At 44.4% G+C, this 24,765-nt stretch overlaps 1 protein-coding gene and 1 long non-coding RNA gene across 2 annotated transcripts in view; one reads left to right on the forward strand and one right to left on the reverse strand.

Annotated features, from left to right (window-relative positions):
• Positions 1-13,130, reverse strand: part of LOC135914295 (homeobox protein unc-4 homolog) — a 233,907-nt gene extending 220,777 nt beyond the window's left edge. The window contains exon 1 of the mRNA XM_070523538.1: positions 13,073-13,130. Coding sequence (XP_070379639.1) covers positions 13,073-13,097 — 25 coding nt within the window. The 5' untranslated portion in view covers positions 13,098-13,130. The remainder of the gene's footprint in view (positions 1-13,072) is intronic.
• The window catches only part of LOC135914297 (uncharacterized), a 140,641-nt gene that overhangs the window by 112,016 nt on the left and 3,860 nt on the right, over positions 1-24,765 (forward strand). The window lies entirely within an intron of this gene.

Here is a 24,765-nt window from a genome sequence, read left to right on the forward strand (position 1 = left end):
GCACTGCAAGTGCTACTTTGATTGCTTTCAGTTTAGTTTTACTGGTTGTATGGTATTTTATTTTATTTACTGTCATACTACTGTTACGCGGTTATTGTCACATCAGTGTACTATATGTGCCTGATGTTTGTATGTGTCTTATTATTAGCAATATCTACTATCCGTAGGGCAGTTGCACATAGTTTTCTAGCCCAATTTATTACTCCCATATTGTACAGTACGGGCCTATTGTGTTTGGAGTTCAGGTGCTCCTCAGGTTGTGTTTCTGAAGGCTGTGGTAGTCATTTTTGCATATCAGATGTTAGCTGGCATAGTATCTTGGAACCAGGCTTCGAGCTTTTGAGGCAAAGAATTTGGGCCGCAGGCTGCAACTCTACTCTGTCTACGTGCTTGTTCGTTTGCTGTTTCTCGTAGAGTTCGTCAAGCACGGTGAAGTTGGAAAGGCTTTTAGTACCCGGTGCCTGTATTCGATGAGTTGATTTTTTTTTTGTGAGCGGCTGGTAATTCATACCTTAGGCACAAGTACAGCATTTGTGATATTCCATGGAATCCACTCTTCACGCCCTATGAATTTGAGGTTATTCTTTAAACCAGGTGTAGAATTTGTGTGCAGGCATATCCGAATAAGCAATGCCAATGTATGAAAGCCTCTAACCCGACAACTAGAATAGAACTGGCAGAACTTTTCAATTTAATCAACAAGCGTAAGACAGCTGACATAAGGACGTATAATATGGATAGAACTGAACATGCTCTCAGGAACGGAGGAAGCCTAAAAGCAGTGAAAAACAAACTAGGTATAGGCAAGAATCAGGTGTATGCGTTAAGAGACAAAGCCGGCAATATCATTACTAATATGGATGAGATAGATCAAGTGGCTGAAAAGCTCTGTAGAGATTTATACAGTACTAGTGGCACCAACGACGATAATGGAAGAGAGAATAGTCTAGAGCAATTCGAAATCCCACAGGTAACGGCGGAAAAAGTAAAGAAAGCCTTGGGAGCTATGCAAAGGGGGAATGCAGCTGGGCAGGATCAGGTAACAGCAGATTTGTTGAAGGATGGTGGGCAGGTTGTTTTAGAAAAACTGGCCACCCTGTATACGCAATGCCTCATGACCCCGAGCGTAGCTGAATCTTGGAAGAACGCCAACATAATCCTAATCCATAAGAAATAGCACGCTAAAGACTTGAAAGATTATAGACCGAGCAGCTTACTGTCCGTTGCCTACAAAGTATTTACTAAGGTAATCGCAAATAGAATGAGGAACACCTTAGACTTCTGTCAAGCAAAGGACCAGGCAGGATTCCGTAAAGGCTACTCAACACTAGACCATATTCACACTATCAATCAGGTGATAGAGAAATGCGCGAAACATGACCAGCCCTTGCATATAGCTTTCATTAATTACGAGAAAGCGTTTGATTCTGTCAAAACCTCAGCAGTCATGGAGGCATTACGGAATCAGGGTGTAGACGAGCCGTATGTAAAAATACTGAAAGATAGCTATAGTGGTTCCACAGCCACCATAGCCCTACATAAGGAATGCAACAAAATTCCAATAAAGAAAGGCGTCAGGCAGGGAGATACTATCTCTCCAATGCTATTCACAGCGTGTTTACAAGAGGTATTCAGAGACCTGGATTGGGAAGAATTGGGGATAAAAGTTAATGGAGAATACCTTAGTAACTTGCGATTGGCTGATGATATTGCCTTGCTTAGTAACTCACGGCACAAATTGCAATGCATACTCACTGACCTGGAGAGGCAGAGCAGAAGAGTGGGTCTAAAAATTAATCTGCAGAAAACAAAAGTAATGTTTAACACTCTCGGAAGAGAGCAGCAATTTTCCAATAGGTAGCGAGGCACTGGAAGTGGTAAAAGAATACACCTACTTAGGGCAGGTAGTGACGGCGGATCCGGATCATGAGACGGAAATAATCAGAAGAATAAGAATGGGCTTGGGTGCGTTTGGCAGGCATTCTCAGATCATGAACAGCAGGTTGCCACTATCCCTCAAGAGAAAAGTTTATATCAGCTGTGTCTTACCAGTAGTCACGTACGGGGCAGAAACCTGGAGGCTTACGAAAAGGGTTCTGCTGAAATTGAGGACGACGCAACGAGCTATGGAAAGAAGAATGATAGGTGTAACGTTAAGGGATAAGAAAAGAGCAGATTGGTTGAGGGAACAAACGCGAGTTAATGACATATTAGTTGAAATCAAGAAAAAGAAATGGGCAAGGGCAGGACATGTAATGAGGAGGGAAGATAACCGATGGTCATTAAAGCTAACGGACTGTATTCCAAGGGAAGGGAAGCATAGCATGGGGCGGAAAAATTTTTGGTGGGCGGATGAGATTAATAAGTTTGCAGGGACAACATGGCCACAATTAGCACATGACCGGGGTAGTTGGAGAAGTATGGGAGAGGCCTTTACCCTGCAGTGAGGGTAACCAGGCTGATGCTGCTGCTGCTGCAGTAGCTGCTGCTGATGATATTTGTTTCGCCCACGTGCTGGCTCCGCCATCTTGGTTTTACACTAGCTGAGAATTTGAGGATGTTGACTTACGGATGTATCTGTCCAGATGTGTGAAGCACAACGTGAAATCTGGGGTACTTCTTGATTCTGGTCTTATTTTCGCGGCTCGGTGTAAGCTGACTTATTTCATTTAATGTCATTTATTGTACCCTCAGGGCCGAAGCATTACAGAGGGAAGTTGAAAAAAAAAGATACATTTCTGTGAGAAGATACACTTATACATGGAGTTATATAATGTACCAATACAAAAGCAAAAATACTCTAACAAGCAAATCAATACAAATCACCAATCTACAAAACAATGTAACATGAGTAGATGATACAGGTAAGCACAAGCAAACAAGAGGAAAAAACGAGAAATAACATGAGGTAAAGAGGTACTTAGTTACTGTTAAAGCATTTTTGAAATGTTGATGGTCGGTAATTTCTGCAGTAGTGGAAGGAAGATGGTTCCACTCTTCACAAGTCCAGGGAAAAAGTGACTACTGAAAAGTAGAAGTCCTGCAACAAGGAACGGCTACTTTATGTCGGTGGTCAAGGCGTGATGATACGTACTGGGGAGGAAAGATGAAATCATCGTCTAGTGAATGATGGTGAAATATGCGGTGAAAAAGACACAAGCGATAAAACTTACGGCGAGATGCTAGTGATGGTAGTTCAAGGCTCGATTTCATATTAGTCACACTTGCGGTTCGAGCATAATTAGACATAATAAAACGTTCAGAGTTATTTTGAACCATTTCGAGTGAGTAGATTGGATTGTCATGGAAAGGGTCCCAAACAGAGGCGGCGTATTCCACCTTCGAACGAATCACTGTTTTATAAAATAAAAGTTTCAGAGCCTGAGGAGTGCGTGAGAAATTCCGGCGAAGATATGCAAGTGTTTTGTTGGCGCTGGTTATTATGGATTCAATGTGATCATTCCAGGTTAGTTTTGAGGATATAGTGACGCCAAGATATCTATATGACGATACTACTTCTAAAGGAAAGTTATCAAGATGATATGGAACATTTGCATTAGTAGATCTAGTTACACGCATGACTGCATTTTTTAGTGTTTAATTCCATGCACCAATTCTTACACCAAGCGGACACAGAATCAAGGTCAAACTGTCGAATAGTAGTATCGTTAGGACTAGTTATTTCTCGAAATATTACACAGTCATCTGCAAACAAGTTGATATGGGAAGAGACGCAGGAAGGCAAGTCGTTAATGTAGATTAGAAAGAGGAGAGAGCCAAGCACCGATCCTTGTGGTACTCCTGAGGAAACAGGACTTAGAGGAGAGTCAGTGTTATTAACAGAGACAAACTGGTAACGATTTAGTAAAGAACATTCGAGCCATGCAAGCAGCTTGAAATCCATATTTAGTAAGTGCAACTTATATAAAAGGAGATTATGGCATACTTTATTGAAGGCTTTTGAACAATCTAAAGATATACAGTCAGCTAAAGAAGAACAATCGAGGATAGCATGAAGATGGTGAGTGAAACGTACGAGTTGAGTATTACACGAGAAAATCTTGCGGAGACCATGTTGTGAAGGCGAAAAAAATGAATTCGATGCAAGAAAAAAAAGATTTGAAAATAGAATATGCTCGAAAAAGAGGCGAGTATTTATTACTATACGTGCGAAGCGGAAGCACCCTCCCGATCTTTTAGTCAGTAGGGAGGGAACTGTTCTCTAGAGACTGTTGAAAAATTTTTGTTAATGTAACTGATGAGTAACAGACTGTATTTATAAGAAACCTAAGAATAATGGCATCGTACCCAGGTGAGGAGGATGCTTTAAAATTTTTTATAGCTTTGACCACGCCACTGTAGTCAATTGTAATGGGAGACATTACTATAAATCCTAAAGGCTTAACATGAAGAAGCATTGTTTGTGTTGTTGTAGAGAAGTTGCTGACAAAGACTTCATTTAACGCACGGGCACATTGCGCATCAGGTATAGCATTCCCTGCAGAATCAGCAAGACTGCTTGCGCTATCACTTCTAGGATGAAACACGCGCCAGATCTTTTTGGGATCGGATGTGAGCATTGACGGTAACGTGTCATTCAGTAGAGTATGTTTAGCATTCTTTATGCCTTCTACGTACACGGCGGAAGCTTGTTCGTAGGCTGCCCAGCGGCCGTCATCTGGGGACCATATTGCTGAGTGGTATGTGCGTTTTTTCTTATTCGACAAACGTTTTATGTGGCGGTTGTGCCATGGTGCATCAGCGTTTACAATTATTGTACGAGTAGGTATGTATTTATTTGTTAATTCTTGAACGTTAAATAAAAATAAATCCCAGTTTGATTGTACCGTTCGCTCTTCAAAACCATCGAGAAAACCGTCAAGAAAAGTGCAAAGTTCGTGGTTGATTAGTTCGAAATTCGTATTTTTATAATCTTTTATAACTTTCTTTCTGTTTTTGCATTTTGAACGTGAAAGGTTAATGAGAAATGATAGAGTAGAGTGGTCACTTATATCGGGCAGGTGAGTGACGTTAGAAATGTATTCAGGGTGTGTTGCTAGTACGAGATCAAGAATGTTTGCTGTTGATTCAGCTATTCTAGTTGGTTTCGTTTTCAATTGTGTTAAAGAAAATAGAGCGCACATATCTAAAAAATCTCTTGCGACTGAAGAAGGCGGATTTAGTGCAGGTGGCTGACAGTCCCACGATACATTAGGGATGTTAAAATCCCCCATTAACAAAAGCGGTAACCTCGGGAATTGACACACCACAGAATTGATCACATCGTGTAGTTCGTTAATGAAAATGGAATTGTGAGAAGGGGGGCGGTAACAGACACCAATAATTATTTTTTGCTTAGGAAATTCAGCGACAACCCAAACGGTTTCCAACTCACTTTGAATGTGGATGCGCTACGATGGGAGTTTGTTTGAGATGGCGAGCAATACACCACCGCCTGTCCGCGACCCTCGATCACTGCGATATACAGAAAATTTATTAACTGATGAAAAAAGTTCATGATCCATTACCTCTGGCCGAAGCCAGGTTTCTGTTAATACGAGAATGCGTGCATGGCAAGTATCAACAGCAGAGTTTAAACGGTCACGCTTATTAGACAGACTTCGAATGTTAGTAAAGAGTGCATATGTGTGTAACTGATCTTGCCCACAGCCCCTCGTGCACCCCTAGCTTGGCGCACATTCAATTGCGTTGGCATTTGTACGGCGGTTATCATATGAAGCAAACTGCTTACGTTCAGCGACCTGTCTGTCTCTGCAGTGTACACGAAATGGTTTTTATTCACGACAAGGGTTTTGTACCTAAGCTGATAGGGCTGCGTTTGCGATTGACTTTTGGCAAAATCACCAAGTTTCGAGCGTATACGACGCGTTCCGTGTGAAAAATTTACGGTCATGGCGATGTTATTTTCTTTTAGCTTTTTACGTGCACTCAAAACTTTTTGTTTAACTTTATAGTTTGAAAACTTCACAACAATGGAGCGGCACTTATTGGCGAGGAAAGGTCCGATACGATGCGCACGATCGATAGCATTATCGGGCCAATTATCCGCAACACAAAGAAGGGCAGATTTGACACGTGCTTCAGACTGGTCCCAGGATTCAGGAGAGTCAGGTATACCTCGAAAAATTAAGTTGTCGCGACGCGATCTATCTTCTAAATCGTCTACACGAGCTTCCAAAAAGTCATGCCTGGCGGTAGCGCCTTCCACTGTCTGGCGTAATCCGTTGAGTTCTTCAAACATATTAGAGAGTTTTAGCCCAGCGGGTTTACGGCCAGCGGAGCGGAGCGGTCTCCACAGTTGCGCCAGCGGAGCGGCTCGCGAAAAAAGAATTTTAGCCCAGCGGATCACCCGCTCGAGCGGGGTAAAGAGCGGGGAGCTGTGTTGCCCCACCTAGTGGTTCGAATAGGAGTTACTGAGAAATGAAATTGAATTACGCTTGCTTTTATTATGCAAGAAATGTTGAATAAAGATATATTACATGTTCTCAGTGCATTATTTTTTAATAATGTACTGAGTACTGATGTACGGGTCAGCGCGGCAGTCGCCGTCTTCGATGCAGAACTGCCGGCGTTCATGTTCGCGGCTGCCGTCTTGCATTTCCCATACACGCCCGCGCGCCCTTACGCACGCTCGCGCGCTGCGTATACCCTCCGCTGGGGAGTGCTTTCCAGCGGGCGTAAACGCTGCTCCGTAAAACCGCTGGCCGCCTCAGCGTGGTGCGCATGCGCAGTCGCGTCTCCGCTCGCCCGCTCCGCTCCGCTGGCCGTAAACCCGCTGGGCTAAAACTCTCTATTGTCGAACGATTTATTGTTTTCTTCGAGTTTATCCAATCTATCGTGAATGTTGCCAATCTCCGTTTCGATCCTTTTTTACTGCTTTTTATGGCTTTTATGTCAGCGGACAGTTCGGCCTGACTTTTTGCTGAGTGCACAGAACGAGTATGCAGATCCTTCAGTAAATGAAAAAGAACCCGCATTTGTTCTGCGGGATCATCGGGCAAGTATTCCAAGGAAAGCAGTGATGCCGAACGAGTGTCAGGCCCGGGATTTGTTTCCACATCACCGGAGCGTAGTAGTAGAGACATTAGCGAAAAACAGTCACAGGCAATTTCATAAAACACTTGTGGGCAAGGGAGCAACAGCAAGTACGGGTTGTCGCTTTTTTTAGCATATAAAGAATATCGTTTACACACCTGCGAAGCGCAAACGGGCCAAGCGTGAACCATGCTGCCTACGTTGCTCTCTTGCCCACTTATGATAATATGAGAGGCCAGACCTCCCAATAAAGTCTGCAATGTTGTCGAGATGTTGTTTAATCGTTCTTGATTTCGGTATAAGATAGCGTTGCCATAGATTGTAGTAATTTTTGTAGTATGCCTTTGTTGTTGGTGTGGGTGGGTGAAATGCACCTCCAACTCTCACCTGGAATTTTCTGTCTTTCAAAATATTACGGTTTAACTCACGTGCTCTACCAACAGCTTTCTTGCTCATCGTTTCACCTATTAGAGTAGCATGAGGTACTGTATTAAAAACCTATTCACTCTCTTTTCTCTTTGATAAGCGGTATTACAAAATACCCTCTAAGAAAGTTTCTGCTTCTTATGGCCAACTCATATCTTCCAGAAGGGACAACTCTTGAAAAAGATTTTCTTTGTGCTGTGTGCATGATGTAGTAAGAGCATTCATGTCTGGGCATTTATGTATCTGTAGAACCAGCTACTTGATAGGGTGCTTACTGTACCTGATCATGCTTATTTGAGCAGCGCTGTTGAACAGTACATATTAATGCAATGAATGTTTTGCACATGCCAAGTATCAGAAAGATGCTTGTTTTACAGTAGTACCCTTTGCTTCCGTTTGGTGTTAGTATTGCTTGTTAGAGTTTGCATATACATGACCCCCTTATTCCATGGCATTTTGGTTCAATAAATGATGATGAACTGAATCGGAGTGCAGAACATTTTTTTTTACCTGTGACTCCCCTGGAAAGGCAACTGCCGTGGCTGGCAGATCAACCTCTTAGCTTATGTTAGTATCTGAACGTTATAACCACAGGGGCAGGTGAATAAATTGAAAAAAAAATTTGTTGTCGAGAGATTTGTGTTTTTTTTTCTTGCCTTTATTTTGGTAAATATTGCACTAAATATGTGTCATTGCAAAAAAAAAAGCTACTTGTGGCCCTTTATTGATTGAACTGTACATCCTGTAAAGTTAAAATGCAGAAATTTATTTTAAAATCCCTGGGTGAAATATTCCTGCGAGCAGCATGATACCTTATTGCTTATAAAGGTAGTAATGACAGAGGATATCGTTATATGAGTTTACACACTAATAAATGTGATCAGACACTTATTAGAAAGTGTTATTAGAAACCTGTAAGGCATATATATTTATGCACACTTGATCAGCAGTGAACGTGCAAGAACCGTTTGTACTTAAATGATTCAAAGGTGCAGAGGAAGGAATTTCGTCTGCACAAGAACAGGCTGTTTGCCTGATTTTCACATTGTTGCCCGAGTGTTACGAGACGGTGCAGGAGGGTGCGTCATCACTCTGTCGCTATAGCAAGCTAATAATTTACTAACTGTAGAGTTCATTACTGTTCAAAATGAAATGTTAATAAAGGTGCAGTAAGGATACAAAGTTTGCAACATATTCAAGGTTGATTAGTTTCTGTGCAGGAGAAACAAAATTATCCAAAGAAGAGATGCAACCTAATGTGCTTCAAATATTCGAAAACATATTGATGACGCTGTTTATTCAAGTCACGGAGTTAATGCTATTGTAGAAAATTCAATAAGGTATAGCCTGCACGTTTGAGATGTCAAATTTATTGAGTAAGTGAGGTAAGAGAACCTTTCAAGACGCATCGGGAAATTCACGCTTGGAAACCGACAAGAAAATGCAACTGAACGGTACCGCGTTCAGCCCAACGTTGAAACTTGGGTTACTTTGCTGTCTTGTCATTTGCCCTTGCCGAGGTTGAAGTTATTTAAGCTGCTCCGTACTCGGCAATTTTTGTATGGTGATAAAAAATTGTGACGACTCCTAAAGGCCATGTCCTCTTGTGGGGATCCAACACCTCGTAATATCGACAGCTCGAAAAGGTGTACGAAGCAAGCGTGAAAAGGCACTTCATTTGCTGCGTAACATGCCAACGAATGCATAGAAATGGGAGACTGGAGTCTGTTGTGCAAGTTTTTTTTTTTATTCTCTCTTCGCGTACGTACCGAATTCGGCAATCAACGTCTCCGCGCATCGCACTTGTTGAGCGAGACGCCATTCCTCAAGACAAACCGGCGAAATAGCTATAGGCGCAATTTCGACGGGAGGTCGCAGCGCTCGCTGTGACGGTGCGACTGTGCGACCAAACGGTTGGGCGCAGCCGAAAATCGGGGGTTAGGCACTGCGACTGCGTTTTTCGCCGCAAGCGATGGAAATCGCACTTCCGGTGCCCCCGAAAATCGCATCATGTGAGACAGGCTTAATGCACTCATAAATTTCTTGAGAAGTGATTCTGTAAGTTCTGATAGATAGATTCTGATAGATTTACTAGGAAAAAAAACTCAGTGCCCTTGCACTCTGTGAAGAAGGATGACCAGCGAAGCTGTGTATGTGGGCCCCTTAATGGCGAACTGCACCTCCACCGCGGGTCGGCCCGCCATTGCACTATTCTGAGGATTTTTTTCTACAAAAAAAAAAGGAAAAGAAAAAAAAACATTCCTTTTGTTCGCCATGGAAAGCAGATTTTTTTTTTTGTGGGAAGCGATTTCTCGAATTACTTTTTCTACTCAGCGTAGAATAGCCAAAAAGCTCGGCGCCAATACATCATCGATTTCGCGCCGAGTCTTTTAAAGGCAGTTTTTGATACAGGGTGATTTAGCTAACTCGGGCCAAGCATTAAACCGTCTACATGAGTGCTGCGAGAATGCGAGACACTTTGTATTAATTGCCCACGGTCCCTGTAATCAACTCAAAGTGTTTAGTATAATAAGTTATTTGTAATTATTTATGAATTATTAACTTGACCACCTTCTCAAGAGTATTGCACTACACAAAATCTTTATTAGAGGAATTGTAGAGCCCCCCCCCCCTCCCCATTAATCAATATCAAAATAATGCATTTGTTTCGTGACAGCTGTTGTGGTTTTAATTTTATGGCGCAGCTGAAAAAAAAGTGCGCGAGATTTGAAAAAGGAATTGTCACGCGTCTAGACTCCAGATCATTGCCTGCAAACATGTCGCCAGTGATAGATCTATTTTCGTGGACTGAAGGCATGAGTAGGCCGCAAGCAACACTGATAGGCGATGGCCACGCCCATCGCTTCCGATACATCGCCAAAACATAGTCATCCCCTTTAGGCTGCCTGTAGAAAGCAAAAACGCTGACAGTGCTTCAAAAACAACTCAAAGCGACGCAAATCACTTTGCGTCGCTTTGGGTTCCACCGCATATGCCCTGCGTAACCAAGAGATTGAACCGGGAGGAAGCCTCACTTCTACATCGAATAAGGACAGGATCTGCTAATACACCGGCCTGGTTATTTAAAACGGGGCGAATCAATTCTCCGAACTGTACGGCATGCAACGAGACAGGAGACATTTAGCACTTTTTGTGGTCCTGCCAGCAATTCCAAGATGAAAGAGACACTCTGCTGAAGAATCTGCCAAACAAGGACCTTCCGCATGCGCGCCTGCAACATCTTATATTTCCCGAGGGATCAGTTATAGCCCGTAAAGAAACTTCACGTCTCCTCATCGAATTCTTAAGAGAGACTGGTTTGAGGGACAAATGGTGAAACCCTTCAGCGGTATTGTGCGAGACGCTCGGGCGGAACAATTGCCGGCCTTGTTCGCCAGGCTAAACCCACCTGTTGCTACAATTCACCACCATTGTTATGGGTTATTTATCGCATGACTCTATTTGCTTCATTGCTTTGGAAGACAAGATATCTCAGCAAAGCGAAAATCAAGACAAATGTGTTCGATACATCTCTTTTGCTCGAGGCCTGTCCATGCTTTCGTTTTGCGTACTGCATCAATAATTGGGTAGTAGCACATGTTAGGGACACCGACTTTCCTAGGAGCCTTAATCAAGTGGGTACATTTTGAAAACTCGCGTACTTTTCTCGCAGTCACGATAAATTAAACCCAAATCAGCTGTAATCACGGAAAGAAGTTAATTGGATGTTTCTCAGCGTTTAACGCAATACTTCAAGATATTTTAGTTTGAGTGTGCAAAAATTTCATGTCAAAATATTCCTTCAAAAATAAGTTCTCACAGCTTGCGTAACATGACGTGCAGCAAAATCTTGTTTTGGGGAAAACGTAAGCAAATCTTCAAAGCATGCGAAAGATTCCAAAAACAACACAGAAGCCTAAAATGCACCCGGTTCACGTCTGGAGGCCCCGTGAAAGGCACTATAGAGTCTCCTTTTGTTCGTGTGGCCACTCGGGGACAACATAAAATGAAAAAAAAAGAAAGTATCTTGAATAACAGTTGTAACAAAGAATAAGTACTGATTTTTGGTTTTGCAACAGGTGGGTATGGGTTAGAAAACTAACTCCCAAACTAATGTTGAGAAAATAATTTCTTTCACAACATGTTGCTGAATCTTTGGGCTTACGTGCAAGTAAAAAAAGCAATTTTGTGCAAAAGAATGTACTTTTGAAGGTGGCCTACCATCTTTTAAGGCACACTTGCATTGTTTTAAAGCTTGGTACGTGCTTAGTGAAACAACCTGCATATGTTACGCATTTCTGTCTCAACTGTCATCGATACTAAAAAAATTAGAAAGTCGAAGACAAAATTGTAAGTTTTGCAGATCAAGCGCACCAAATTTTTGCCCGCTAAAACTTGCACGATAATTGTCAATGCTACTACATTTACCACATCTTTTCTGATATATATTTCTTAGCTACTGGATTTACGAACCATACTTATACACGTGTTTGAAGTTAGCCATTACTCGAACCATACGCTTTCGCAGGGAAAGTGCATTCTTATCCAATGTGGAAACATTGTCTGGAACCACAATGCATTTCACTACGCATGTTAAGACCGTAGTTCCCGAAACACTCGATATACGCGCACAATTTATTCAAGAAATTATGCATTGAGTATTGTTAGAAAGCTGTGCAGTGCAATTTTGCCGAAAATAAAATTCGTGGTTACAAAGCATGTTCTGGACCTCCTTGGTTGCTGGAAATCTTGGCCATAAAAAATTATCTTGCGTCGAATTCTTTATTTAAAAAATCGTAGAGAGTAGTCACGAAAACGTGCAGTATATGTTTTTTTTAGTAGAGATGAAAGAAAATATTGCTTCGACCGATGGAAAGATTTTGTTTTTTGAGATAGATTGCTGGAAGCGTCGAACATCACTTGCAGAATGAATCAAGAGACCTAATTGATTAATAAAATATCTCTACTTAGGGTTTAACTAATTACCTTGCGTTACATATTGTATTTGCCCGCTGGAGCTTGTGAGTTCGCTAGGCTTTTCGTTAGGAAGGAATTCTCAGGATGACAGGAATTTTGAGACACTATCATTCCCAAAGCGCGTTCCAAAATAAACACACGCTTTTTCATATTTTAATGCCTCAGTGCATACATTAGTGCTTCCTTAAAAAAAGTGGAGCAACAGTGCATATTATTGTATGTTTGACGACGCATTTCTCGAAACTGGCGCCATTCTCAAAATAATTTTAGAGTGTTTACACCTATCAAGTTCATCGGCGGCAATTCGTAGATTGCAGTATGCGCCGGAGAGTATTCAGTTGTGAAATGAGTTTTCAGATCTTGGTAATCAGTCAGTTATTAATTTCGTTTTGTTGGGCAAATGATGTCCGCTTCTTCGAGCAAATCGAATATGTGAATTCGTATTGCGCGATCTGTCGATAAAACTCGCACGTATATTACAGCACCGTTGCACTGCTTATTTGTCGAATGGCAGTGCCTTTCGAAAATTCTTTGTTGTCCGCAGACTGTTGATAAAATAAGCGCGCAGTTCCTACGACGAATCGCTTCCCAATAATATCTAATCAACACTCACCACTTGCGTTCTCTCCTCTTCCCATTAACCGAGACGACGCGAAAGCGCGGGCAAATGACAGCCAATCTTCTGCTCTCAACGGGCTTTCGTTCAAGTTCTCCAGTCTTATACCGGTAGAACACCTGCTTTCCGGGCAGAATAGAAATTGGCTCTGAATTAGTCACTACGCAGTATTGCCAAGGGTCGTCGCAACACTAATCTTGCGCTTCTACGCGAAACGTGCACATTGGACGCGCACTGAGTGCACGCAGGCTTGGTACTTCGACTGATCCTATTGTGACAGCTGCCATAACGGCGCCGGCCTAAACGCGTTACGTACAGTTTTGTTTACGCCTCGCGGCCAGTGTAATTCCTTTCGCGCAAACAAGGTGTCGGGAAATCGCGCGGGATGTGCGCTCCGCGTTTGAATGATTGTCAGCCGCTTCCGCTATTCGCATGTCGCTCCCAACGTATAAACAACGCGATTTCGCCCCGCATGTGTAAACAGCCTTGCCCGCGCTATCCGCGATGATTGCTCGCGGAGGTGCATAGTTTATTGTCTCGTGTCGTGCATGTTCGCTACAGGTATGTACGCGTCGGTAGCGTCGACGCGAGCAATTCTGGACCGAGGAATGTTGGCGCGTTATCGAGCTGACAGAGTTGGTTTCGGTTTAGTTGTGTACACCGTTGCCGCATGCGTGCGATATTTAGACCAATTTCGCTTTAATTTTTTTTTCGTATTATTTCTTCGTTTCAATGAAACTGCGAAAGGGAAAATAAGTTTTATTCAAGGACTCGAGCGGGATGTTCTTCGCCCCAAGTAGCAGGCCTCCTCTTTCTTCCGGACCGCCACAGACTGGAACGGCCTTCCCCCCAACATCGCTACTACCACTTGTCCATCGCCGTTTACAGAAATTGTAACCGACCATTTTGTGAAATGTTTATTTCTCGCGATGTCTTTGCTATTTTATAAATACCAAATCCTTATGTAATACCCCTGCGGGGGACTTTCATTGTAATAAACTGCATTGCACAACTAGACTCCCTTGTGTACGAAGCAGTGTAGACCTGGCACAACGTCTACGCTAGTCAGCGGATCCTCCCCCTGTTGTTAGGTCGGTGTTGTGACGTTGCTTATTATTTGGTTGCACCCGCGAGGTCTTTGCAGGTATGAAGTGTTGGAGATGCTGCACATAATGCAGTTGCGAATTACGCATCCGGAACTTGACCGAGGAATAGAACCACAGATGTTTCACAGCAACTTATGTCAATCAAGATTACAGAGCCGTCGCTTGCATTTCACCTGTATTTCAAGGAGAGAATGAGAGAGCGAGAGCAATTTATTTGATGATGTGGGTAAGGGGAATGGAGCTAAGTATGGCTCCCTATATATGGATGCTTCGGACGCGAAGCCCCAGAGTGACTTGAGCGTGTCCAACCCTCGAACGGTGTCACTTTGTCGGGCCGGCAGATATTCCGCACTGTCGTGAGCCCTTCACATTTCAACACGAGGTAATGTACATTTGGAGTTACCTCCCTCGAGCAAACATTTCACTTGCGCAAGTGATTGCGGTTGGTCAGGTTCATTGCACTGTCGCCGCCTCTGCCATAAGGCGATGATAAAAGAATGCACAGTCTGCAATACAATATATATATACAATGTGTACAAGGTTACACCACAGTTTCCAGCAAGATGAAGATCAAGGAATACGTCGCAGAAACCTTAAACTGCCGCACAATGATGATCCCGCGAAGTATATATCATGCGAAACATATTATAGCGGTCTACCATTTCTGACACTTCCGAAAATTCTTTTAGTCTTTTAGGGTGCTAATTGCTCGCCTCTGTTGTTTATTTACTGTGAAAATATTGTGGCCATAACCATCTGAACAGCCAATTTTCCATATGCTTCCCCCCATGGCTTCAATGCCTGGGCTTCATATGTTTGTAGCTATGAAAATAGGGAGCCTAGCTATTTCTTTTTTTCTTCTTGCTCCCACACCATAACATTGTTCAATCGCTCGTATAGCTTTATTTTGAAATCGATAGCTGCAACAAATTGTGCAAAGAAGCAACCTCTGGCCTAGGGAGCCAGTGACCTGTGACGCGATTGTATCTGTTTTAATCACAGTATGAAGAACGATGCTTAGCATTTGCCAAGATTTAATGATGATGATGATGATGATGATGATGAAATTCCAGGATCCGGTACATGGTTCTGCTTGAAGCATAATTTATGCTCTATTCTGGCCCGTCTAAAGGTTTGACTTTCATAACACTTCATCCACCTTGAGAATTTACGCAGAATTTACTGGCCTAACAAGCCCGTCCTTCAAGTTGGGTTCCCTTGAAATGCCCATATACCAATACTGTCTTCTCGCGGCTCTGGAGGAACCTATAATATTCATTCATTTTTTCTTCATTTATTTTCCGTTTAATATTTCTGTATTCAGCCAATGACTTAAAGTAACAAAAAAAGCAGGTGTCTTGTCTTTAGGAGACTGATAAAAAGGCACGAATGGCTAGCAGTGCATTAGATCCTTTTCCATGCGTACATCATTCAGTGAACAGAAAATGTTGCCTGTGTTTAACTTTTACCTTGATGAAGAGATGTGACAGCTTTGGCTACGTACTGAAGGTTCCATAATTCGCCTACAGGTCGTATATTCAGGGACAGTATATTCGTCTTTTCTCTTTCTTTTGAGGGTTTTCTTGGACTTTGCCTAAAGGCCCACATGGGAAGGGCGAAGTCATTTTGTCGCAATGAACACCAAAACGTCACAACTCTCACCATAACGCTAAAAATTATAATTTTTTAGTAGAAAAAACAACACCTTAAATTAAAGCACGACATAAGAACACAACTCGCCGTTCAGAACGGTGGAAAACAACATAGAAAATAGTTTGATAGGAAAATAGAGCCATAAGCACAAAGAAGTATAAGAAAAATACGCATGATCAGGGAGAAATTAATTTAAGAGAACACGGTGACAGAGTACCACACGCCATTGCACACAGCTGTTAAGCTTAATAGCACGAAAAATTTCCGCGTTTATGTTTGTTGCCAAATTGGTACACCAGATATATTAGCTGAATACTTCTGAAGATTTACTTGCATTAACTATATCAGCTACTGGCCTTGGCAAATGATTCCACACCCACCTACTCCACTCAAATGGAGTAGGTGGGTGTGGGCAAATATTTTGTTATATTAAAAAGGAATTTGCGCTTGATGGAGTTTGCTATGCAAATGCGGTCTATGTTTAATGTCACTCGCACAATGAGTATCGCTACGTTATCAGGTATGCGAAAACTACGCGCCGTAAAATGTATTAGTACTAAGCGTAAAAATATTGAAACAATGTTTCACTTTTATAGACTTAAATGCTTCTAGGCACGGTACAGCGCCCTGTACGTTTCATGGCCAACAAGGACAATAAAATAGAAACTTCTGCGAAACCACGAGAAGTCAAGGAAAAATGCACGTGCTATACCATGGTTCCCCCGGCCAATCGTATCTGTGAGGCGTCAGAAATGGCTCCAGTAACCTTTGCACGAAACACTTCGAATGAATTTTTTCTGGCTGTTTTTCCCGCGTGGCTACATGGGCCCTATAGACAAGTGCTGTCATGTGGGCTAACTGGTTGCTGAACTCATCATACACGTTACTATAGCAGAATCAAACTTGGGACAAAATGGGAGACGGACACAAAAAACCCTGGCTCTTTTTGTGTATGTGTCCTGGGCTCCTGCCTGTTTGAGTTCCTGCTGGCAGGACATGCATCAAAATAAGCTACCGTGAATCTTCAGAGTGTGACGTCACGAGCATGTGGTGGCACCGTCGTCCCAGTCAAGATTGGTAAGAAATAACTGAAAAAGTCTACTGGCGATAATTTCACATGTCGACAAGAATAACATTCCGGGACCAGTTTACAAGATAGGGCTACAGAAAGACACAAATTGTCTAGGAGGTTAACCATATGAGAGTTGACGGTTTGTTACACTGATCTTCGGTGGGTTAGAAGGAAGTCTCGTTTCTAGGCATACTTGCTGGTGCGTCCGCACGAAGGGGTTTAGCGTAGGAAAGCTACTACCGCTGTCACGTGGTGCGCACCCGGTTCTTTCCTTGCGTCCATGCACAAGTTAAGCTGCAGTAAGCGCATTCATATATTACTAATTTCACAAATATTACTTTACAAAGCATGTCGTTCAACGCACTTAAGAGATGTGTCATTGTAGTTTGTCGGCTATTTTTAATCTCTACTGTCTGTTTGCTTTAAAACAAGCAGCTCGAACATCTATACATCCCACGGAAAAGCCGTGGAGACCGTCCCGATTGCGAGAAGTGTGGTGCATACATACCACAGACTATATATACCGAACACGTATTGTGAGTCTGCCCGCGGTATGCTGTGCAAGGACAATCGCTGGCAGAATACTTGTCCGGATTTATCACTCAACTTTCGTCTAAGAAGGTTCTATTCATACCCCCGCAGAGTCCTTGTAATCGGCATGATGTTCTAGAAGATGTCGCGAAGTTGTCGCGCAGGAGGTGTTTGGAGTCGAGACTTTCGATCGCCGTCGCTTTATCGTTCATTCGCCCCCATTTTTGTTCCGACAATCAACACTACTCGCTCTGTTTTCATTTCTACTTCTCTTCTCTAATGCTCAGTAGCAGGCGAGAACTTTGATTCAGGCCGACGTCTCGTCTTCTTTATCATTACAAATGTGTTTCTCTGTATCTCGAGAAAAAACAAAAACAAAGAAAGGAAGACTCGTTCCAAAACCGGGCTGCGTTTAACCACGCGACCTAGATGGGGATGGCACGTCACGCAAGCCTGTCCGAGTCTAAGGCTGCACAATGCTGTAGCTCTCCTGACAGAGTGTGCTTTTCTTATTCCGCAACTGTAAGTATAACGTTTCCATCGTCTTCCTGACTGTCGCGGCCGCTGCTTTTCCGCCTGTGCATACGGCTGCGGGTGCCGGAGGCACAATGCGAGGAGGCACGTGTCAGCGTTCGTGCCTCAGTGGTAATGCGGTCGTCACGAGCCCCGTCATTAACTCTTCGAGATCCAGCCAAGGCCTGGCTCTCTCGTGTCGCCCCGTGGCGACGCCGGAGTCTAAAACAGTGGGCGCAGAATCGAGGCCTTCGATTAGCCGCTCGCCATGGACAGGCGTTGGTCGCCGGTCGTTACGTTAATAATGGAAAGATAGCCATGAGCGATCGGCATTCGAGAGAAAATAAGTAAAACACTGCCGCCGAGTGTATCTATGCGTAGCCGGCGAGGTGTGAAAACGAGCCAGAAATCGGACGCAGCGGCAGATTATCGGCGATCAATCGCCGATTACTTCAGGGTGGTCTGCGGATATCGCTGTCCAAGATCGCGCGACGGCGTCGGCGAAGATCCGCGGGACACAGTTCCCGAGAGATGACAATCATTGTGCGTGTTAGCGTGCGTCTGTGGTCGGCGGGAGGCAGTTCAGCGATGCAGTTTTGTCTCTGACTCTGGGCACGTGGATTGCCATGTACTGTGCAATGTCACTGTGATCATATACATCCGTAACGTGAAGGCCCACGTTGCTTCTTGAAAGAGAGAAAGAAAAACTATTATAGTACAGTGTCATTGCGTTCCCAGACGCCATTAATTTGAAGGCCCGCGCCAAGCGTGAGACCTTTTTGAGGCCATCACACGGAATCGCCTCAAATCGAGGCCAATAGGGGCGCGTTTGCATACTTTGGGCGATGTTTGCTGCTAAAAATCACCGATGGCTCATAATTATTCTAAGCACGTACGGTAAAATTGGTTCCCGGTGGCATATCTGCTGCGTCCATTTTTATCTTGATGCGAAATTCCCCTTTGTGTTTCGACCTATGTAACCTTGTACATGATATGTTGCTCACTTGAAGCAAACAAGATTGTCAAGAAATTGCAGGTGTCCTTCGAATACTTCAAGTAATACATACAAGGAGGTCGTCTGGTAACTATTTGTATTTGTAGAGATTCCTTAGAGCACGCAAGTATTTTGTTGGTTATTGTTGTAGGAGTAAGTGGGAGCTGTACATTGAAGGTCCTGTATTCAGTGTAATGGGTGCTATACGAGACATGTGCGTGTACAGCTGATCCCAGCCAGTATTGTGGGAAACTTGTAAATCCAGGAAATCTTTTTTGATAAATAAGCTTCTCGGTATTCATGGTTTTGATTTATGGGTGCTATGCTGAAGACACATATTACTCATTGCTGGGTGTTCTATACTTTCGAATGTGGAAAGGCCGTCTCCGCGATGGTGCTCGATATGGCTTAGTAGATCCAAGACACTGTCCTGGGCACTCAACCGTGGACGAAATCCGGTCATACATGATGGCAGTCTATTTTCTTGCTCAAAATACCATGTTAACCTCATACATATTAGTCTTTCCATCAACTTTGAGACGCATGATGTTAGCGATACTGGCCGATATGAGGTGAGGTTTGCAGGATCCTTTCCGGACTTGAGCACTGGCACCGCCCATGCTGTCTTCCACGCTTCTGGGATCTCTCCTGTGCTCCAGACGGGATTAAATATGTCCAGAAGTGCTCATTTTCGTTCATATGGCAGATTTGTCAGCATCTGATTGCTGATCGAATCGGGACCCACAGCCATCTTTATGGACCTTGCCAAGGCATACGACTGTGTGCTTCATACAGGCATCATCAACGGACTCCGAGCCATAGGCTTCTCGGGAAATGCTCTTTGATTCGTCCATGTATTTCTCAGTGATCGATGTGTCCAAGTTAAGCTCGGAAGTATAATGAGTGACAAGCGACGAATTCCCCTCGGCGTCCCACAAGGAAGTGTCCTATCCCCCTTGCTTTTTAACGTTGCCATGGCCAGCCTTCCAGATGCCCTGAAAGTAGGTCAGATGGCAGTTAAAATGTCCATCTACGCGGATGACATCTGCATTTGGATCTCGGGGTACCAACACAAACGTTTGGCTGAACTGAACGCTGCACTGATAACAAGCCGCATTCTCTATCAGCTTCCTCTGATATCACCATCATCGAGTCAATTAGAGCGCTTGGAGGCAGTGCACAGAAAGGGACTTCGCTTGGCGATGAGAGTTCCAACGGCGGCTTCAAACAAGAAAGTCACTAATGAGGCAGAGTCTCTTCCACTCCGCCTCTTGGCATCTCAGGCCTTGCTGACGCAGCTATTAAGGCTGGGCGAGTCACGCGCAGGCACGGCGCTTCTCCGGCGGCTAAGAGCAAGAACTCGCTCACATTTCCATGCGGCGCTGAACACCATCCGATATTTAGGATTCGAATGGCCTAAACGAAGTCGCCTTGACCCGCTATGGTCTTTTCCGGACGTTACCTGCAGCCTCAATGTACCCCACCTACCGACGAAACGCACTATTTCAACTGCCGAAGCCAAGTTTATTGTGCTGGACCAGTTGAGCACTGTGTTTCAAAGCCATCTACAAGTGTACATAGACGGTTCGGTGTGCGCACAAACAGATAGCTGTGCAGCTGCATTCTGCATACCATCCCTTGTGTCGTGGTCTGGCCGACTGGATCGCGTAGTTTCCTCTACAACTGTAGAAAGCGCCGCAATCACCGCGGCTTTGCGGAAACTACGGGCCTTTTCTACACGAGATGTCGTGGTGCTGACGGATTCCAAGGCAGCATTACAGAGATTACATCGGGACCTACCTCTAGAGAAATTCACAAGGCAGTCTCTGGCACTGATGGACGACCTAACGAGCAAAGGATTTAACATAAGGTTTCAGTGGATTCTATCACACGCAGGAATTGATGGAAACGAGGAAGCTGACGCCCTTGCACGCCTAGCGCTGGCATGTGTCCCGAAAGTGAAAGCTCCAAAAGCTTTTCGAAAGCCTAAGGGTGCAATCCGCCTTCACTTTAGAGAGATGCACAAGAATCCACACGAATCCTGTGTGATTCATGGATTTACACGCGAACAAGCGACGCTTTTATACCGCATCAGGACCGACTCCGCGTACACCCCAGCTTGGTTATTCAAGACTGGGCTTCGCGCTTCCCCACTTTGTGTTTTCTGTGGTGACATTGGCGACATCGAACATTTCATTTGGCTATGCCCGCAGTTTGACACAGAAAGAAAAGCGATGGTCGACAACCTACAAAAAAGCGGTCTCACGCACAGGACCATTGAAGACGTTGCTTTCCCCGGAGGGCCCGCGGCATTCAGGAAGAGAGCGCAACGACTGCTGATAGCCTTCCTGCGAGACACGGGGCTCATCGACACCTGGTGACACACCCCTGATCTCAACTCGATGGAGGATCAGGCGGAACAATTGCCGGCTATGTATGCCAGGCTAACCCCGCCTGCTTCAACATCACCAGCACCACCACCACCACCACCACCATTCCATACTTTCGACTGGAGGTCAGGCTTTGCTAAACACTCGCGCCTTTGAAGGAGCCAAGTGTTGCTTGATTACTGTATAAAATAATACCCACCACTTTTTCGAGGCCTACTCCTTATCGTCTTGGTTAATCATTTTTTTATTGTCCACTTTCTTCGTCCCTGTGAAGAAAAGCAGGTTGTTGTACGAGCGTGTTCAATTCATCAATTCACATGCCCTGTGGACTGGTATTATCAGGTATCAACGGAGCAGGACTGGCCGATGGCACATTGCAACTCTGTGGTGAGGCCCGTTGACCAAGGGCAATCCTGAGCAGTATCGAGCATCCGCTTCATCTGACGCTTCTCTCCAATAAATAATTCGTGCCCACTTTTCGAATATGGGCGGTATGCAGTTGATGGGGCGGCTTTCATATTTCCGTACCTGCGTTCATTGAGATTTTGCCGGAGCTAGAAAAAGCCGCAGTAGGAATGTTACGTCGTCGGGCTTCGGACAGTGACGCCCTGTGTATATAAATCGACAGGCTTGTGTTGACAATTCTATAAGCCGTTTTTAGTATTGTCGATGTCGATTTGTGCCTTCAAGCTCGGGCCAACCTACCTACAATAAATTCTGTGTCTCTCTCTCTTTCTTGCTAGGGTCATGTTCTCAATAAGATTCAGACAGCTCTGTAATGAATTTCTTTCGGGTATGAACTATGCATGTTCTACTCAACACATGTCCCAAGCGACCAAAACAACGTCGACGACCAAGAGAGATACAGAAGTTGACTTCACTTGCTTTTTCAAGCTCTTCGTATATAATGTTTATGCAATGTGGCATGCACTCGTGAATTCCATTCTCATAACGGCGACATTATACCTTGTCACTTCATTCTTTAGTTCATTACTTCCGGAGAAGTATCACGAAACAGCTCATAGACATAACTTGAGGCGTCGCATGCTCCCACCACCGGCCAAGCAACTCGATGAAACGCAAGCGGTCGCATTTAGACAACTCCAAACAAACACATACCCACGCCCAATGCATAATAACAGAATCACAGGATGCAAGGAACGCGACCTATTTAGGATCTGTTTACAAGCAGGGGCACTCACAAACATAACGTGGGAATGCACTTCGCTCCCGTTTTCTCATCCTCCGGTCAGCAGCGAGACTGACTGGACCGCCTGGCTCAGGGCCGGGGACGTTGACCGACAGCATGTACTGGTGGACTGGGCGGAGAAGGCCAAGCTTGCCCAGGGCCTTAAGCCCGATCTCGGAGCCACTTCCTCCTTCCCCCTCCACTCTTTCAATAAAGTTTATCACCACCGCCATCACCACCGGATATGTAGATGCCTCTATCTTCGGCTCGCGTTCCTTTGTTATTGTCGTTTTTGCGCTCACGCATTTGGTCCACCTATTTCGCTTCTTATCAATATTCCCAAATTTTATCTGGAGCAAGTGAAACGCATCAGAAAAGTGACCATGCCCATCAACGTGGCCTATGGTGCAATTGGGCATTGTGTACACAACCGTGTGCACCATGCTAAAACATAAGAACAATAAACACGGATACAACTAATTGTAGCTAAATCCAGCCACTAACGTGTCGAAACAGTTCAGATAGAAGCTATGCTGCAAGGCTGACTAATTCAATATGCATAACGGTGTTTTTGCAAAACTAATTGTAAGGTAGATGTCTGGGCATTTACTCTAGATATTTCTACATATATAGCCATGCTACGGGTTCGGTGCGTAAAATTTCTCGACAGCGAACTCAGCTACCTAACCGCGCACTTGGTTAGAGAACCTTAATGTAACAAGCATGTGACGCCCCCTCGGGCATACTCTTCGTTGGCCCGACAGGCTCGGTGGCCTGTCAGGCTTGGTAGGCAACATTGGACACCGCATCAATAAACACCGACGAGCACAGCTGCTCGGGGGTCAGCCATCGTTCATCACCACCACGCTGCGGAGCGTCTAACTTTGGGTGCCTCGAGCCCTCCCTCGTTCACGAACCGGGGCGGGTCGTGACACTGGCGACGAGTACCCACGGATCGTCTAATGCCGCCGGTTGCTGCCGCCATGCCGCTGTAAGGAAGGCTCGAAAGGTTCAAGGGCAATGGGTCCACCTGGCCAGTTTACGAGGAACAAGTCTACGTGTTCTCCGGGGCAGGCGACACACCCGAGGCCAAACAGCGGGACATTTTCCTGCCCAGCTGTGGGACCCGCATCTTCAGTCTCCTGCTCGACCCTCTCAAGCCAGCAACGCCGCATGTTAAGACGCTGGGTGCGCTCCTCGCCGTACTGCGCTAGCATTTCAACCCAGCACCATCCACACTAATGGAACATTTCGCTTCAACTGGAGCCACCGGTTGCCTCATGACTTCGAGCGTACCGGAATCTTGGAAGAATGCTAACATAATCCTAATCCATAAGAAAGGGGACGCCAAAGACTTGAAAAATTATAGACCGATCAGCTTACTGTCCGTTGCGTACAAACTATTTACTAAGGTAATCGCAAATAGAATCAGGAGCACCTTAGACTTCTGTCAAGCAAAGGACCAGGCAGGATTCCGTAAAGGCTACTCAACAATAGATCATATTCACACTATCAATCAGGTGATAGAGAAATGTGCGGAATATAACCAACCCTTATATACAGCTTTCAGTGATTACGAGAAAGCGTTTGATTCTGTCGAAACCTCAGCAGTCATGGAGGCATTACGGAATCAGGGTGTAGAAGAGCCGTATGTAAAAATACTGAAAGATATCTATAGCGGCTCCACAGCCACCGTAGTCCTCCATAAAGCAAGCAACAAAATCCCTATAAAGAAAGGCGTCAGGCAGGGAGATACGATCTCTCCAATGCTATTCACAGCGTGTTTACAGGAGGTATTCAGAGACCTGCATTGGGAAGAATTGGGGATAAAAGTTAATGGAGAATACCTTAGTAACTTGCGATTCGCTGATGATATTGCCTTGCTTAGTAACTCAGGGGACGAATTGCAAAGCATGCTCACAGACCTGGAGAGGCAAAGCAGAAGAGTGGGTCTAAAAATTAATCTGCAGAAAACTAAAGTAATGCTTAACAGTCTCGGAAGAGAACAGCAATTTACAATAGGCAGCGAGGCACTGGAAGCCGTAAGAGAATACATCTACTTAGGGCAGGTAGTGACGGCGGATCCGGATCATGAGACGGAAATAATCAGAAGAATAAGAATGGGCTGGGGTGCATTTGGCAGGCATTCACAGATCATGAACAGCAGGTTGCCATTATCCCTCAAGAGAAAAGTATATAATAGCTGTGTCTTACCAGTACTCACCTACGGGGCAGAAACCTG

The sequence above is a fragment of the Dermacentor albipictus genome, chromosome 8 (assembly GCF_038994185.2).
Source record: "Dermacentor albipictus isolate Rhodes 1998 colony chromosome 8, USDA_Dalb.pri_finalv2, whole genome shotgun sequence".
NCBI lineage: Eukaryota > Metazoa > Arthropoda > Arachnida > Ixodida > Ixodidae > Dermacentor > Dermacentor albipictus.